General features: G+C 35.7%; 1 protein-coding gene across 8 annotated transcripts in view; it reads left to right on the top strand.

Moving 5' to 3' along the window:
- The window catches only part of ATAD2B (ATPase family AAA domain containing 2B), a 207,189-nt gene extending 190,099 nt beyond the window's left edge, over positions 1-17,090 (top strand). For all 8 annotated transcript variants that reach the window (XM_037812951.1, XM_037812948.1, XM_037812949.1 and 5 more), the window contains 5 exons: positions 3,024-3,161; positions 6,727-7,410; positions 9,649-9,776; positions 10,122-10,250; positions 13,551-17,090. In XM_037812951.1, the coding sequence (XP_037668879.1) occupies positions 3,024-3,161; positions 6,727-7,410; positions 9,649-9,776; positions 10,122-10,250; positions 13,551-13,592 (1,121 nt within the window). In that variant the 3' untranslated portion in view covers positions 13,593-17,090. The remainder of the gene's footprint in view (positions 1-3,023; positions 3,162-6,726; positions 7,411-9,648; positions 9,777-10,121; positions 10,251-13,550) is intronic.
- The last annotated feature ends 369 nt before the right edge of the window (positions 17,091-17,459 follow it).

Raw genomic sequence — 17,459 nt, 5'->3', positions numbered from 1 at the left:
CTCCCAGGGAGGAATGTAGACCTGGCACCGTGGGACGGAGAACATCTTCTTGACCAAAAGGGGGATGTGAAAGGAAATGAAATAAGCTTCAGTGGCAGAGAGATTCCAAAAGGAGCCGAGAGGTCACTCTGGTGGGCACTCTTATGCACACTTTAGACAACCCTTTTTAGGTTCTAAAGAATTGGGGTAGCTGGTGGTGGATACCTGAAACTATCAAACTGCAACCCAGAACCCATGAATCTCGAAGACAGTTGTATAAAAATGTAGCTTATGAGGGGTGACAATGGGATTGGGAAAGCCATAAGGACCAAACACCACTTTGTCTAGTTTATGGATGGATGTGTAGAAAAGTAGGGGAAGGAAACAAACAGACAAAGGTACCCAGTGTTCTTTTTTACTTCAATTGCTCTTTTTCACTCTAATTATTATTCTTGTTATTTTTGTGTGTGTGCTAATGAAGGTGTCAGGGATTGATTTAGGTGATGAATGTACAACTATGTAATGGTACTGTAAACAATCGAAAGTACAATTTGTTTTGTATGACTGCGTGGTATGTGAATATATCTCAATAAAATGATGATTAAAAAAAAAAAAAAAAAAAGTGCTGTAGCAGCAGGCGGGTTGAATGTCTTGTTCATAGCTCTACTCCAGGCTCTAGAACTGTTTCTGGCATATAACAAGTTTTCGTAAATATTTCAATGAATCAGTGCCTTGCTAAGGAGTTTGGAATTCATATTGTAGGTTAATGTTTCTCAAAATGTGTATGCCTATTATCCACAACAGCTTAGACCTAGTAAATTAGATTCTCTGAGATAGTAAAGCCCAGGGAATCTGCATTTTAACAAACTATTCAGGTCCTTTTTTGTACACTAAAGTTTGAGAACCATTGTCATAGGCAGTAGGAGTTGCTGAATGATTTTAAGCAGTGGAATGAATTGGTCAGATTGTTTTGGCAGCAGTATATGGCATGGGCTAAATGTGGCAAGGCTGAAAGATGAGAGACTGATTAAAAAGCTGCTGGAGCCAGTTTGGAAAATGGTTTGGCAGTTTTCTAAAAAGTGAAATGTAGATTTACTGTACCGCCCAGCAATTCTATTTCTAGGAATCTACCCAAGAGAAATGAAAATATATGCCCTCTTAAAGACTTGTACACAGATGTTCATAGCAACATTATTCATAATAACCCAAAGCTGAAAAGAACCCAGATGTTCATCAACTGGTGAATGGATAAACAAAACACGGTATATATATATGGTGGCATATTATTAAGCCGTACTAAGGAAAAAGTACTGATACATGCTACAATATGAACTTCAAAAACATTATACTAAGTGAAAGACAACAAACACAAAAGGTCACATGTATGATTCCATTTCTTTAAAATGCCCAGAAAAGGCAAATCTATAGAGGCAAAAAAGTGAGGCTTTAGTGGATGCCTGTGTTGGTTTTCTAAACTCAGATTACTCTATAAATTTACCAAAAATCATTGAATTGTATGCTTAAAATGAGTGATTTTTTAATGCAGTTTTATTGAGATACATTCATATACCATACAATCATCCTATGTATACAATCACTGAAAATGGTGCTTTTTATGTAAATTGTACCTTAGTAAAGCTGTTGGGAAGGAAAAAAAAAGCCACACTAGAATAGTCCAGGGTTTTAATTAGTGAAGTGGGAATAGAGATGGGGAGGATTAATATAAATGATGTAGCTGCAGGGTGGGGGACTCTGTGAAGGGAAGAAAAAGTCGAAATTGGCTCCAGATTACTCGTTAAATGACTTAGTTAGATGCAAATACCACCAATCTAGATAGGAAAAATATAATAACAGTTTTTGTGTATATGGAGAAAGATAAACCAGTTATCTTTAATTTGACCTATCTTTAAGATATCCAATTGAAGATATCAAATGGACTGTTGGCTATATGGGTGGGTAAGAAGTTCAAGAGGTATTTTGGCAAAAGATATAGATTTGGGAATTATTATATAATGGTTGTTTTCATTTCTTGGCTGCTAAAACAAATACCATGCAACAGGAATTTATTAGCTCATGTTTTTGAGGCTAGGAGAAGTCCAAAATCAAGGTATCACCAAGGCAGTGCTTTTTCCCGGAAGACTGTGACATTCTGGGGATGGCTGCTGGTGATCATTTGTCCTTGGCTTTTCTGTCACTTGGCAGTGCACATGGTGGTATCTTCTTTTGTTTTGGATTCTGTTGACTTCTAGCTTCTGGCTGCTTCTCAGGGCTTCTCTCTTTTTTTCATTTTCACTCTGCTTATAAAAGACTGCCATAATCCAGATTAAAGCCAAATCATTCATTTGGACCTCACCTTAACTGAAGTAACATCTTAAAGAAATCTTATTTACAATGGATCCACACTTGTAGGAATTTAAGAACATGTTTTTTTTGGGGGGGTTGGGGTGGGGTGGGATGGGTGCGGAACTCCAGGCTGCTACAGTGGCAGTAGGAGCTGAAGGCATAAATGATTCTTCGTGGGTAATGTGATGACTAGTGTAAGAAGAAAGAAATCTAGTGAAGAAAACTGAGATGGAAAAGTTATTCTTAGGAAGATCAATGCAGGAAAATTCAAGTTACTTCAATTTGATGTTGATATCAGATGGAAACAGGTTGTATGAACAGAGTTGAGTGGCCCTGTAAACACTTACACATTCAAGATGGCAGAAATCATGACTTTTAGACAATATGCAATCTTGCCGACCTACAGTCATAATAATGTGAAGTGTGTCCCTTTTGCAAATTAAGATGAGTAAAATTAGGGCTCTTTGGGGGATTAAATGTAAGCATGGCCCTGCTGGGTTGTTTTATTCTTATGATTTTATATCTAGTTTCTTTCTCATCTTAAACCAAAAAAAACACTGTTTCCATCAGAATTGCAAACTGTCCTAGTATAATTAATGACTTTAAAACTCTGTTCTGTATTTCAGACTTTTTTTTTTCAACCTTCTTGGTTTATGTAGCTAGGAATATTTAAATAGTTATTGCTTATCTTCTGTTTGCAGGCTTAAAGGTAACAGCAGAACAAATAAATCCTCACAGTACTGGAGCTCGGAAGACAGAAACTAGAGTTGAAGAGGCATTTCGTCACAAACAAAGAAATCCAATGGATGTCTGGCACAACTCTGCAAATAAATGTGCATGTGAGTATATGAAATCATGTTATCCAGTAGTGGGACTAACTGAGGATGATGCAGATTTGTTAGGAAATGGGTACACAAAGCAAAGTGCTGCTTTCATGCAGCTCTTTTAATCTTTTATCTTCAGAAGTGAAGAGCTTGTGGGGTAAGATGCTAAATCAGAACTGTATTTCTTTAGCCTTATTTGCTGTTTTCTAGCCCCCTTTAGCACTTGCTGTTGTAATTGAACTAGGTTTAAACATTTTCAGTTTCAAATTTGGGTTTTTGGATGGAGATTTTGAGGCAATAGACTTTTTGTCTACCCCATCCCCCGCCCCTTGCTGTACACTATGCGAGATGTTCTCTTTATGTTGGGAAATGGAAATGCCTACCACAGGAGTGTCTGATTTGGCAGTAGGAAGTTGATTTTCCTGAGGTAATATTTTGTGTTCAGTTTGCAAAAATCTACGCAGCCTTCTTTATCTAGTTTTGCTTGAGCAAGATTATTTAGAGAGGGAAAATTCAGTGTTCTAAGTTTTCTTCATTTTTCTTCATCCATGTTGATCTATATAAGTTCTAAAAAACAAATATTAGTAAACCCAGAATCTTTCTAATATAATCCTTGTTTCACTGAAGATAGCCTTCCTTTGAAGATAGCATGCTGTTCTTCCAGTGTAAAGGTGATTATATTGCTCCGATTTTCAGTAAAGCTGGCCTTAATATGCTCTTTCTCAATGGTATTGAGTTGGAATAAATGAACCATACCCACTTCTTTTTTTTTTTTTAACTTGTCCTCTTTTTGATAAATAGCATTCATATGTGTGAAAGTTTGAAGGACTTACTGGTGCATTTGGTTGCCAGGAAACAGATTAAACTGATTTGGCCTAGTTGTATATTAGATCATGACTTGGATTATGTAACACAGCACTCTAATTTAAACTTTGAAATCCCTTACATGCTCTGCACTGGATACAAATATTTACTAATTAAAATTCATTGAATATTTTGCTTTAAGCAGTTTAATTTCCTTAAAATATTAAAAATGTTCTTTGAATCTAGAAATGTGAGTTTTGTTTTCTCTCACCAGTAGATGGCATACATGACACATTAATTGTCTATTTTACATTAACTTAAATCATAAATCTAAGTGTCCCTTAGGGAGAGTTGCTTTCCCTACAGTCTTAGTTTTAGAAATAAGCTCAGTGTTGACATAAAATTGACTCTAAAGATTGTACTCCTAAATGCACTTTTCACACAGGGCATCCCTGAACAAGAAAATGGTATATTAAAGATGATATACTCCTTTTACGTGTCAAATGTTTTGGAGATACAATAGTGAATAAAACAGACAAAAATTCTTGCTCTCATGGAGCTTATATGCTCAGTTTCTCTTAGTTTGCCAAAATTATACTAACCTTAGAAATAATGATGTAAGGAGTAGAAGAATACCTCCAGTTCTACCTCCCAAAGAGTGAGAACATTTTCTCTCTTATTAACTGCGATGAAAATATTAGAAGGAAACTTACTTCAATAAGGTTCCTAGCCTTTGCTTAATGTACTACATGTAAAGTAATGGAGCTGGCTCTTGATTGAGCAGAATTCAGCCTCTTCTCGCCATGGAGTTAATTCTATGGCTTAGTGAGGAGAGAAAAAGAGAACCTCTGGTACTTTTGGTTATATAGTTGGAAAGTGAGGTCACAGTTTCAGGAGTGTCTTATCAGGTAGTAAAACCTAAAAGCTCCCACCTTTTAGAGACACAGCAAGCTGAACATTTTTTTTCCTTTAATGTGAACTGAATTGGTTTTCCATATAATTATTGAATGCTTATGAGTGCCCATCACCTAACATATGAACTGGCTTTTAACAAATTTTTCCTCATGCTAATTACCCTATTAACTGTAAATTGTAAAAATATAAGTTAATATGGGAAAAAAGAATGAAGAGACACTTATAATGATAGTACATTTGAAGGAAAAATATATTTAAAACCAGTTGACTAAATAACTTGAATTTTGGAATTGATTTCAGAAACCCTCGGTATATATATTTTCTTAGATAAGAAAGAATAAGATTTATAATGAAATTTGCCTATTTCTTATGGCTACCTTGGTATATTTAGATAGTAAGGATTAAAATGAAAGGATGAAAGAAATATTAAACTTTAAACACTGTTGATTATATGATGTTCATATTAAGTAGTGGAAATGTAAGAACCATATTTGTCAGAAGACCATATTCCCATCTGTTCCATGCACAGATGAAGTGTCAGTGAAACTTTATGGAATGATTATTTAAAAAGCAATTTTTAAACTGTGGATTAAAGAATCTACATTTGGTGATCCCATATTTGTATTTTCTTTTAAAAGTGTCTTTGTTCAGGAAGCTTTTCAGCCTTGACATATTAAAAATATATATTGTCTTATTTAATGAAGCCAGACTTGACTTATTACTTTCATAGCCTCAGAAAAAAATGGGTTATTTTTATTCTCTGACGGTTCATTTTCAATAAACTGATACTTAGAATTGCAGAAATAATAGGGCTTTAGGTTAATTGGTTTACTTTACTGATTTTTGTATTTAAATCTTCTTTATGCAAGTGTCCCAAATAGCAAATAAAAGTTGACTTCTTGTTTATATATAGAATGACAGGGTAGACTTGCCTAACTGACTACCTTTGATACATATATGGGAAATTAAAAGTCTCTGGGTCTGTCATCACCTGGAAGCTTCAGCTGTCCCCTCAGAAAGCTCATGATTGGTTCTGGCATCTAAGAGTATACTCCTTACATCTTTTGTAGGTCTCTCTTTCCATATAACTGACCAAATATTTATTTTCAGTGTTTGGTTAATGGTGATATTGTTGCCCTGATAACAGAAGACTCAGTTCTCCCACACAGTCTCCAGTGACTGCTTTACAAGAAATTGATGCTGCTAGGTGAGCCATCTGTGCTAGAACAAACTAATAGTTGGTTGACCAAATTGTCCCTGTAACCATCCTTGGACTTTTGTGGGTGATGAAGGAGAGGCACTAGAGATTTCTTTGTGGGTATAATACCCATAACTAGTCTGTCTTGATCTATTGGACCTTGTCTTCATTTCCTTTCATTGCTTAGGAGCTATTTTTGGGGGTGATCTTACTGGCAAAGCCTCACCTTTCTGGTGGAAAACCAGGGCTATGATCCCAAACCTTCCAGGCAGCCTGGCAACACAATCATTCCTTAAATGTATATATTATGTGCATTTGTATATATTGTGTATGTTGTATATAGTGTATCTATTTGCCCCTTGATGTTGGGAATTAGAAACAGCTATAAAGTAATATTAGATTCTAGGGAAATAGAATAGATGACCACTGAGTAAACTCATATAGAAAGTAAATTTTAAAAATTTCATTCTGCAGATATCATGCCTAACTTCATATCAATTCCAGTTGTAGGTTGTGAGGATTAATCAGCATGGTTGTCAAGGGCTAAGAAGTTTTTGTTTGTGCGTGGGTTTACTTCCTTTTGGATCCTATTTAATAAACACTTGCAAGATGTGTATTTGTATTTCAAGTTTTACATATCTTTTTCCCTTTCTTATAAAACAGTTCGAGTTCGGAGAAAATCAAGGCGGCGATCACAGTGGGGTAAAGGAATTATTAAGAAAAGGAAAGTCAATAATTTAAAAAAGGATGAAGAAGACACCAAATTTGCAGACTATGAGAACCATACGGAGGACAGAAAATTGCTAGAGAATGGAGAGTTTGAGGTAAGCACTGACTGCCATGAGGAAAATGGAGAGGAGACTGGAGACTTATCTATGACCAATGATGAGTCATCGTGTGACATCATGGACATGGAGCAGGGGCAGCAGCTTAACAGTGGAGCAGGCACAAAAGAAAATTTTGCGTCTACTGAAGAAGAAAGTTCAAATGAATCCCTCCTCATCAACAGCAGCAGTTCTCTAAATCCAGAGCAGACATCCAGGAAAGAGCCTTTCCTTAAAGGAAACTGTCTAAATGGTGAGGCCTCCACTGACAGTTCTGAAGGAATACCAGTTCTGGAGTGTCAGAATGGCAAAGCTGAAGTAATTTCTTTCTGTGGTGGTGGAGATAAATGTAGTTCTGAACAAAAGTTTCTTCTGGAGGACCAGTCAAAAGAGAATCCAGAAAATTTGAATGAAAATCATGGAGATGATCCTGAGAAAATAGATGCACTGGAATGTGGCAATACTGAGAAGTTAGAACCTGGCCATGATACGGAGGTTAAAGACGCAGAATTGGATAAAGAAGGTAGAATTAATATTTTTAAAAATCTTCTCTGAAGGTTTAAATTTCAGAGTAAATTCATTGCATGTTTTGTCTGGTCCTTGCTGGCAACAGTTGGTGAATAATTATACCCCTTTGAGAATCTGTTAAACTTTTCATCCCTTGCCCTAGAAAAATATACCCATACATACTAAATTTTGCTGAAAGTTTCAGAGAGTTTTTGGTCCAGGATGTGTTGCCTTCCCAGTTGCTTAAACTTCTGCCTTCCACCTGATATCCTTTTCCTAAGGGATTTATGACTAAAAGCTGAGTAAATCCACAGGTGTTAAGAAGATGGAATTCAAACAGAGTTATTGGTGTGAGGTAGACAGAGAAGACCAAGATGTTAATAGCAGTATGGTCTATCAGTCACATAGACCTATATTAAGTCACCGCTCTGTGTTCATTATAATCATGGGACTTTGAGCTAGTCAGACACTCAAACCCTGCTATTTCATCTTTTAAGTTAAACTTCAGATGTTATTTAGGGTGTTATTCTAGTGATTAAATAAATTAGATATATTAATTGCACCTTTGTTTATCATTATTCTTTAGCTTGGAGTGGGATGGGGTGAGTTGGATATCTTTTCTGCTCAATAAGTATACATTACCCTCCTGGGCAAATAGTTATCTTGAAATTTTACCTTGTTCTCTAGATTGTATAGAATATACAGCTTTAGCCTGGGATTTGGGCTAGTTGGGAAAATTTTTGCTTCCAGTTTTCTTTTGAGCCCTCTAGTAGAATAAGAAAGTAGGACAGTATGATTCAAAGCTTTAGAATTTTTTTCGGTAAAGAGAGATTTACTGTTCTTAAATGCTACCTGTTAAAAGCATTCTTTTTCCTCAATATTTGATAATAGAATATAGTTTTAAGAGCAGTATTTATTCTGGGCTATCACATAGATAGAACTTTAAAAATGTGTTTAAAGTTAGAGTTAAATAATAAATGAGAGAGTGGGAAACAGGGAGAAATCTAAGGTGTTATGAGGCAGATCAGGTGTAGTGGGAAGGAGTCCATTTTAATACTACATTAAGATTATGGTAAGCTTGCAGAAAATCTTAAGATTAATATTATGTTCAATTTGCGATTTACAGACTTTAAGAGAATATGCTGAGTAAAAGCTTTACTTGAAGTTTTGATTTGGAATTGTCAGGGAAGTATTACCTCGTGCATTGGTCCCTAATCTAAGTTCTTCGGCTTCTAGAAGTCCATGGATGTGGTAATGAGGATCCGCATGGGCTTAACAAGAAGCCTAGCATATATTATTGAACTATAAAGGCTGCTTAATATATAATTTCTCTGGTATACTGTGGTATTTATTTTTAAAGGCAGCATTTTAGTTCTCTTCCTGTTTATCTGTGGAGCAGGCGTTGATGAGCAGGAGGAGGAGTTTAAAGAGGGGTAGTTAATTCAGAATGGAGGAAGGAGTTCTCCTTAATAGTGTCCCTGACATAATGCAAGTTTGTCTTTCTGTTCCTTCCCCATCAGACTTCTCTCAGACTGACTACTCTTGCTTTGGGGAGTGTTGGTCTCAAAAGTCTACCTATCTTCCCTACCTTACGAAGTGCCCAATGCGGTAAAATTTTGTTCACCCCCCTACTCAGAACATCTGTTTTTTTTCAGTGTGGTTGGTCTCAGCAAGACGTTAGGAAGAATTAGATTAGACTAAACCACACTAAGGTAGGAAAGAACACTAGCCTGTTATACTTACAGTGGATTTATATTTTTTTAGGAGAAAAATGTTATAGCTCAGACTAATCTGTAAAAGACTTTTAGTATTAGAAAAAACTGAGAGATTTCAGACAAAACTGGAGGAAATGTTATAGGTTGGGAGGTAAATGTGTAGACAGGTTGGCCCCACTTTGTGTTAGTATCTGCTTTTCTAGGTTGCTTTCCTTCTTCCAGTTCTCAAAGCTTCAGATTTTAAAATGATGCTGTCATAGAGGTGAAGGTTATTTATGTGTCAGAGCTTGGAAGTGAAGATTGACTTTATCATCCCTTTGGTGAATTTGTGTACTAGATGATATTCTGGTATGACTTGCCTTTCATGGTTGCAATTTAGTTCTCTTTAATTTACTTATTCTCACCAAAAATTCACCTAAAGAATACGTACACCCTTCCTCGTTCCAAAAAAGATTTGTGGTGGGTAAAATAATTTGTCATTGTTTAAGCCTGATATTTTTTTAACTTGCTGCAGTGCTTTTTTCTTCTCTCAATTGTAGGTGCTTCTAAAGTAAAGAAATACCGTAAGTTAATTTTAGAGCAGGCAAAAACGACAAACCTGGAACTGGTTCCAGAAGAGCCATCTGAGCCTGTGCCACCTCTTATAGTTGATCATGAGAGATTGCAGGTAAGCATAGCCATTTCCAGCCAGGTATAAAATGAGCAGAAAGAGATCTGGATATGATTGTAGGCAGTTGATAAAACTCATTTTGGAAGTTCTTGTTTTAATAGGAGTATAAATACTTTAACAGGAATGTCAGTGATTTTAATAAAAATGAGTTGTATGTGTTTTGAGGGGTTGGAGAGAAAGGAATGGTCTTGGTAGTGAGCTAAGTCCTAAAATCTTCTAACATCAGATGTCGTTGTTATGCCCTAGCCTTATTGATGCCTATTGCATAGCCACTCAAATACAACTGTTTCGGTTTGACCAATGAAATCAAACTTTATTTTATTCTCTTCTCATTTTCCTTAGAGATTGCTTGATTTGTTGGTAGATAAAAGCAACAATCTGGCAGTTGATCAACTTGAGAGATTATATTCTCTTCTTAGTCAGTGCATCTACCGTCATCGTAAAGATTATGACAAATCACAACTTGTAGAGGTAAGTGCTTAATTCATCTCTAGAAAAAACAAATTTTTCACAAAAAGAGAAAATTATTTTGCCTAAGTCTGTGTCTGTCACCAAGTAGCTGAAGAATGTTTTGAAGATTTATGACTGGTGAAATCTTTCAGTTATAGTTTGAAGAATAAAGGCTTTCTGTGCCCTTGTGTCTCAGGGCAGAAGTCATCTGGGGTTCCTGAGCATGTGAAAGCACAGAAATTCATGGCGCTCAGGGTTGGCAGATACACTGAATAGAGTGTCATGTTTCTCCCTTCTCTTGTTCATTCCTGATATTGCTGACAGAGTAGTTCATCAGATCATGTTGAATGTGGCTTTGGCCTTACAGTCCTTACCACTGCTCCCCAAGCAGCCACTCCTGATCAAAAGGAGTTGGCATGGGGATGATTCTACATCCTGGCAGCAAGGTGATGGTCCTGGGGCCATGACAGGTGAAATGATGAGTTATCCAAGTTGCACAGCTAAGTAGCAGAGCTGGGATTAGAATTCAGGTTTTCTGCCTCCCAAGATTGTTAAAATGAGTCTGCAGAAGCAACCCCTCCCCACCTCCCCAGTGATCTCTTGTAGCAAATCCTAGGACAGACAGTTGTGGTAAAACTAAATTTTAGAATGAGTTATCAAAGGGTCCTGGTTTACCTGGATAGCTGCACAAATATAGCCCTAGAGCAGATGGAAGAGTATATAAGTGGACAACTGAAGAATAAGTTTGGGAATATATTTATCCAAGGAAACTATGTGTTGTAATTAAATACACAGAATAGAAGGGTATGACACCAGGAAAGCAATACTTTTCATACTTGGGTATATTTTTTATGAAAAATTTATTTTTCCTGTTTTGGGGCTCCTCTGTTATATAGTCTGTCCTGTTTTCATAACAGTTTTTTTTTTCACTGATGTGGGGGTAATATAAATGTTGGATTTAATTTTAAAGGGCTCTTTTACATTTAAATTTATTATTTTCTTTTATCTCTATGCCATTGTAAAGAATGCGAACAGAATAAAAAAAGGATATTAAAGAAAGGTGTTGGTGTGAGCAATGAGACTTATTTGCCACCCCATTGATGGTTGGAAGAGAACGTAAAGACCATCTCATTTTGTCAGATCTAGATATATAACATATCCACATCAAGGAGTGGTTGTCCATTTGCTTAGACACTTTTCGAGTGTGTCTCTGGACACGTTTGCTTTCTCAACAACTTTAGACCATAGGAAAGTTCTGCTGTATAATAATATAATGAGCTTATATCTCTGTTCATTAAGCCCCACTTTTGCTTTTTGAAGTCATCTAAACAAATGTAATCCTCATCTACCCATTAAAAAGCTGAGTGACTAAATTAGATTCTCTTGGTTTATTTGCCTGTAGATTGTTTATTTGGTGGTCCATCTATTAAATATTTATTTAGTAGCTTTAGTGCCAGATACTGTCCTAGATGTTTGGGATGTAAAAAATGAATAAGATAAAATTCCTGCTCTCAAGAAGCATTTCTAGTATATTGAAAATTTGCATTTAGAGGATGTGATTATTTTTCATGTGTAATAAGAAATATTGGACTTAAAGCAAGAGAGCACTAAAAATTATTTTATCACCTTTTTACCAATTTTTTACTTACAAAGCTATACTAAGTATACAAAGCTATTCTATGAAAATTATAGAAAAGCACAAACAAGAAAAATATCACCCACATTCTACCATCTAGAGGCAACTAGTCAATATTAATCTTTAGGAATATCTACCATCCTTTTAAAATGTCTATATGCACATATATGTGTTTAAGTATATGGATATTTATTTAAACATTGGGATCGTACTGTATATTCTGTTTTATAGTCTGATTTTTTTTTCCTACTCGGCAATATATGATAAAACATTTGTCAGTGTGTGATTTTGATTAATCATGTAGAAGAACTTTCTGATCTCATGATAATCTGTTAGTTTGGCCTACTATTTCCACATAGGTGTTTAAAGGAAGAAAAGAAAACTAAATGCCTTAGATGTATTTGAAATTTGCCCACTTGAATCTGTCAACTGAGAAATAACAAACTAACAAACTGCAAGGAAATAAAGTCATTTATTTGGGGTCTTAGAATTACAGTTTGGGGAGCACAGATTCAGGTAGCAACCGAAATCGTGTCCTGTCTTGGCATTTCCAGGCAAGGGCTTTTAAAGGAAAAGAGGTTGGGAGATATTTGGGTTACTCTAATTGTCCTTCAGGTTAGACTCATCTTATGGTTTGTTTATGGTATCCAGATGTCCTTAGGGTTTTGAGGAACGTTGTTGCTTGAAACTTTGCATACTTCAGCAGTTTGTGATATCTGGTTGAGACATGCCTAACAGTAAGCTCCAGAATGACCTCCCAACTCCATTTTAAATCTCTTAGCCACAGAAACTCTATTTTGTTTTATTTCTTTTAACAATCATATGCTGGAATAGAGTTCTTTACTTTTTTTTTTTTTTTTTTCAAATTCTAGAAGCTCTTTGTTGGTCATTGACATGGTTGAGATTTCATTAGCTTAAATGAATTGAATACACATTTGCAGTGACAATGCAGTGAAATTGCAGGGAAACAGCAATCAGTTTGGAATCTGGAAGCCTTGTAATCAAGGGGCCTAGTTTATGGGAGGAAGGGGATCTATGGCAGAATTAGCCGTGAGTGGCTTTCCTGGTGTTGATGATGGCATCGACTCATTCTGGCTTTATTTTTTTCTTTTCAGTCTGGTTAGAGAGGATAGAAATGGGAACAGGGTGCATTCTACTTTCTGGCATATGCCTTACCACACTGCATGCATTCATTTTGCTTTGGGAGTTAGTAAAATGTAGTGAGGAAGGAAGGAAAGGCTCAGACTGGGGTGAGGCTGCCTGTATTCAGATCCTCATTCTGTCTTTTATTAGCTGGCAAATGATTTATCCTCTCTGTGCCTCAGTTTCCTTATCTGTAATATGGGGCTCATAACAATACCTGTCTTCAAAGTTCTTGTGGGGATTTAAATGAGTTAATATATATAAAAATTTCTTGGCATTGTATCTGGCACAGTAAGTACACACTGAGTGTCGCTATCATCATCCTCATTAGCTTAAATACAAAATATGGGGCTCTTGGAAGTGTCCTTTGGCAAATTGTTTAACAGAGTAGCTGTTATTGTAATCAGGAAAATATTCAAAGTTTAATTTGCGTCTCAAATTCTTTCTCTAAAATGTTAGGTGGAAGTGAATTCTCCCATAATGAGGGGTATCTTTGCCATTCCCTTAATAGATAACATGAATTTTTTTCTTTCCCTTTATAGGAGATGGAAAGAACAGTTCATATGTTTGAGACATTCCTATGAACTTTCCAAGATGAGTGGTTTGTCCTCTCCAATCTGCTCCTGACAGAGCATTCTTCTGAGCCATTCAATTTCAAATTGCACCAATTACGTGCAGAGCCTTGGTCTTAAGTGCTCTCTCACCCATTCTTTTTCTTTGTTGAATTTGGTGCTATTGTCTCAGGTACCTGAAACCAACCAGCCTACAAGAACCAAACAGAACTTCAGAAACATGTTGTATTTTCCACAAATAAAAAATACAACCCTACAGCTTGGAGATTTTGGTGCTACAGAAACTGCTCTCGCTTCTGCTGCTCCTTTTGTGCACTCTCTTTTGGAGACCTCTCTTAGGGAGCAGACCAGCAAACGTGAGGAAACTGGATGGGGCAGTTCTAACCGTGTTGAATTGTTTAAACAGTGGGCAGCCAATTTTTTTTTTTTTTTCTCCTTTCTATCCCGTTTATCATATTTGTTTTCTTACTCTCTGGGTAATGGACTGAAACCTGTTTTAGAGTTGGCTATGGTATATTCTGGTGGAATGAAAAACTTGGATGAAATCAGATTAGGCTCTTTAAAACTGCCTTTAATGTGCCTTTTTATTCATTTGAGAAAGATAAGGCTAAACAGATGGATGGGCTTGCTTGTAGCAGATGGCAGAATTGGTTTGTTTTCTTTGGTCTTGACCCTGAAATAAGTTTGATACTCTGTGTCATCAAGAGGCAACTAGTAATTTGGTATGAACTGCCTGTCTTGCTCTCAGAACGCAATGAAGACACTCAATAAGCCACATAATATAATAAAATGGCAAATTTTCTTGTATGGTCTATTTCTTTTTGAGCAACATTTAATAAAACAACAACAAAACCAAATAATAATAGGCAACACACACACACACACACACACACACACACACACACACACACACACACACCTCTTACACTTTTTGGTATTGCTGACAATGATGACCAGAAAATAGAAAGATAGCGGCCATTCTTTCTTCCGTCAGTGAGTGGCAGTTTAATAGTTGCCCAGGTTTGAGTTCCCAGAAAAGAATGATTTTCATATATAGTAAATTGGTATACTTTTGTTTTAAAGCCAGAACTTGCCAAATGAACAGGAAAGAGAGGAATCTGTCAGAAGCTCCAGTTCATTTTCTGTGTATAATTGCAAGTGAGCTCTGGTATAGTCCATGAATAACAGTATTAATGTTTAAACCCCCTCCCATAATCTTACCTTCACAACTATTCATTTTGATTGAAACGCATTTTGGATCTTGTTGAGTGATTTCTGTGAATTGTACTTATCTAAAATTAATTATGGGTTTCTAGTTTTACAAAAACCTAGCTTTCTACAAATCTGGAAACAGTCTAGGCAGTTGCAAAGAGGCAAAGGGAGTGCAGTAATGTTTTTTATCAGATGATTTTTAAATAAATAGTAAAAAAAAAAAAAATTGCTGACAACTTGGCTCAACATCTTCATTCATTATAGCCGTTAGCTGCAGGTATGTCTTTCCAATATATGCAACACATGTAGTTTGGGTTTTAATTAAAGCAAATGGTCTTGGACTACTGCAGAGATACTGAGCTACCTCAGCTTTTTGTATTTTAGTTACCAACAGTGTTTACAGAGTCCTGTAATCACTTTGCCACAGTTTACATGCTGAAGCTAAGGTACTTGTCTCTGGCTATTTGTAGTGTGCTGGATGCCAGTGCAGAACAGCTCGCTTTGGCTCCTGCAGTAATCCTAAATGCTGCTTTGCATTTGCATTTACATTTTACACCTTCTAATTCTAGCTTAATTTTTTTTTAAATGCCACTTGTTTTCTTTATACTTAGTCTATGACGTTTTCATAGTATCCAGTTAGTCCTATAATTCAAGATGCTACCCATGTAGACACACTGTATTTTTAAGGTGGGCAAGTGCGATTAACGATGAACCATTTTAAAGGGGAGGTTATTTGAAAACTCCAATTTGATTATTGGGAGGATTTTCATGTTTTCTTTAGTATTTATTACCATCATACCAGTTCAAACTATTTTACTGTCTAATACATTAGCATTTTGTATTTTGATGGAAATTGTTACAGAATTTAAAGATTTGATGAAATAAGATGTAGCAGATTTTTTGTAGCAAGTTTCTGGTAAAAGGGTTTTTTGCAAGTCTCAGGTTCTTGCTGCACTATTTTTTTTTAAATATTTATTCCAGTTACTCTAATTCAGAAGCATTCTGTTCAAGTAACAGCAGCACTTGTGAAAGAAAAAATAACGCACATGTTCTTAGTAAGTTACTAATTTGTACGAGTTAATTACCATTTTAGCCATCAGTGAGTTTGACAAGGGAAATTAATTTATGTTCAGCATTAAAATGCTTCCAAAAGATCGTGTGTTTTTTGTTTGTTTGTTTGTTGTTGTTTTTTTAATTTTAACCTTAATGTAGATGGAGAAATAGGAGGCAACCTCAGTATGATAGGAACTGCCACTTTGAACAGTTTAGGTCTTAAAGATAAAGCCAATCTAATGCCAAGGGGAGAGAAATGAGCTGAAATTGTAGCAACTCCTCTGGCTCCATTCCCCCCCAAAAGAAATACACTACACCAGTTTTACTTATTTTACAAATATCTGGTGGTTCTATAGTTTAAAGCAGCTTGTAAAATTATCCAAGTTGACTCAATTTTGTTTACCTTTCTGTTCTTAATTTTTGCTGTATAGCATTGGCAAAAATATGTACAAAATTGACCTCTGTTCTTATTTCCTATTGTGAGCATTATAAATGATAAGCTCCTGTGTAAAACTTTGCTCTCAGATCAGTCAAATAAATATGTATCACAGCACAGCCCAACAATAGTTAATGCTTAGCTGTGGGGACCATGGGAGCTGTTCTGAAGATGATGGAACCACACTAGGGTTGAAACTGATGGCTGTGGAGTTAATTGTGTTTTTGAACTTGAATCTCACCTGTGATTTTTGTTTTGTTTCGTTTTGTTTTGTTTTATGTCCTTTCATGACTTGATTTTTCTCATATGCCAATGTATTTGTAGGTTTACTGGATTTTATTTTTAGGGAGTGGGGTGGTAATTTCTCATCTTCACATTTTTTGATTAAGTTGGTTCAGCTATGGCGCTATTCAGTAGGTATCTTCAGTGTCAGATCCCGTAGCTGAATGCCATTGTTATTACAATATTATTTGTAATCACATTGTAAGCTTGAATTTGGGCTTGTACCTGCATCTTTTGTATTTTGTACATTCGGTTCTTCAGAGTTTGGGAGTCCTATTTGGTTTCAGTCATGTCTGTCTACTTTGTAGATTAAGTAGACTTCATCAACTATGGTCTATTTTGATTTGTAGTTTAATTTAGAATTGTGTTAAATTGATGTTTTGCATTTGACTTCATTTTACATTAGTTTGAAGTAAATTATTTAATTTTTTGATTTCTGGAATTTTGAACATTTACTGTAATTTGTAATATAACTGCTGTGAAATACTTGAATAAAGATGATAAGAAAATGTCTTTCTTTTGCTTAATTATGACTACTGTTGCCTGCTACTATTCTAGCTGAATTCATTCGTTCTACAACGAGGGCATATTGATGTTTATTAAGTGCCAAAAAATCCTGTTACATATTCCTTTTAGATTTTAAGTAGCTCTCAGCGGTTTTTAGCTGAAAGCTTTTCTGTTGAGGAAGTGGTTTTCATTTCAATTGAAGATTGCATAAAATGTGCTGCATAGATCACATATTTTTTCTAATTGGAAGACTGCTATAGTAAACTATCAGTAGTTGCTTATTTATTTTATAGTATGTTCCCTTTTATCAGATCATTATCAGCATACTTTGAACAGTGTGCACAGAATTTAAGTATGGAGAGGGATTTCATACCAGAATTTTGAAGGAC

This window comes from Choloepus didactylus, chromosome 20 (assembly GCF_015220235.1).
Source record: "Choloepus didactylus isolate mChoDid1 chromosome 20, mChoDid1.pri, whole genome shotgun sequence".
Classification (NCBI taxonomy): domain Eukaryota; kingdom Metazoa; phylum Chordata; class Mammalia; order Pilosa; family Megalonychidae; genus Choloepus; species Choloepus didactylus.
This window is presented reverse-complemented; position numbering and strand designations above follow the sequence as displayed.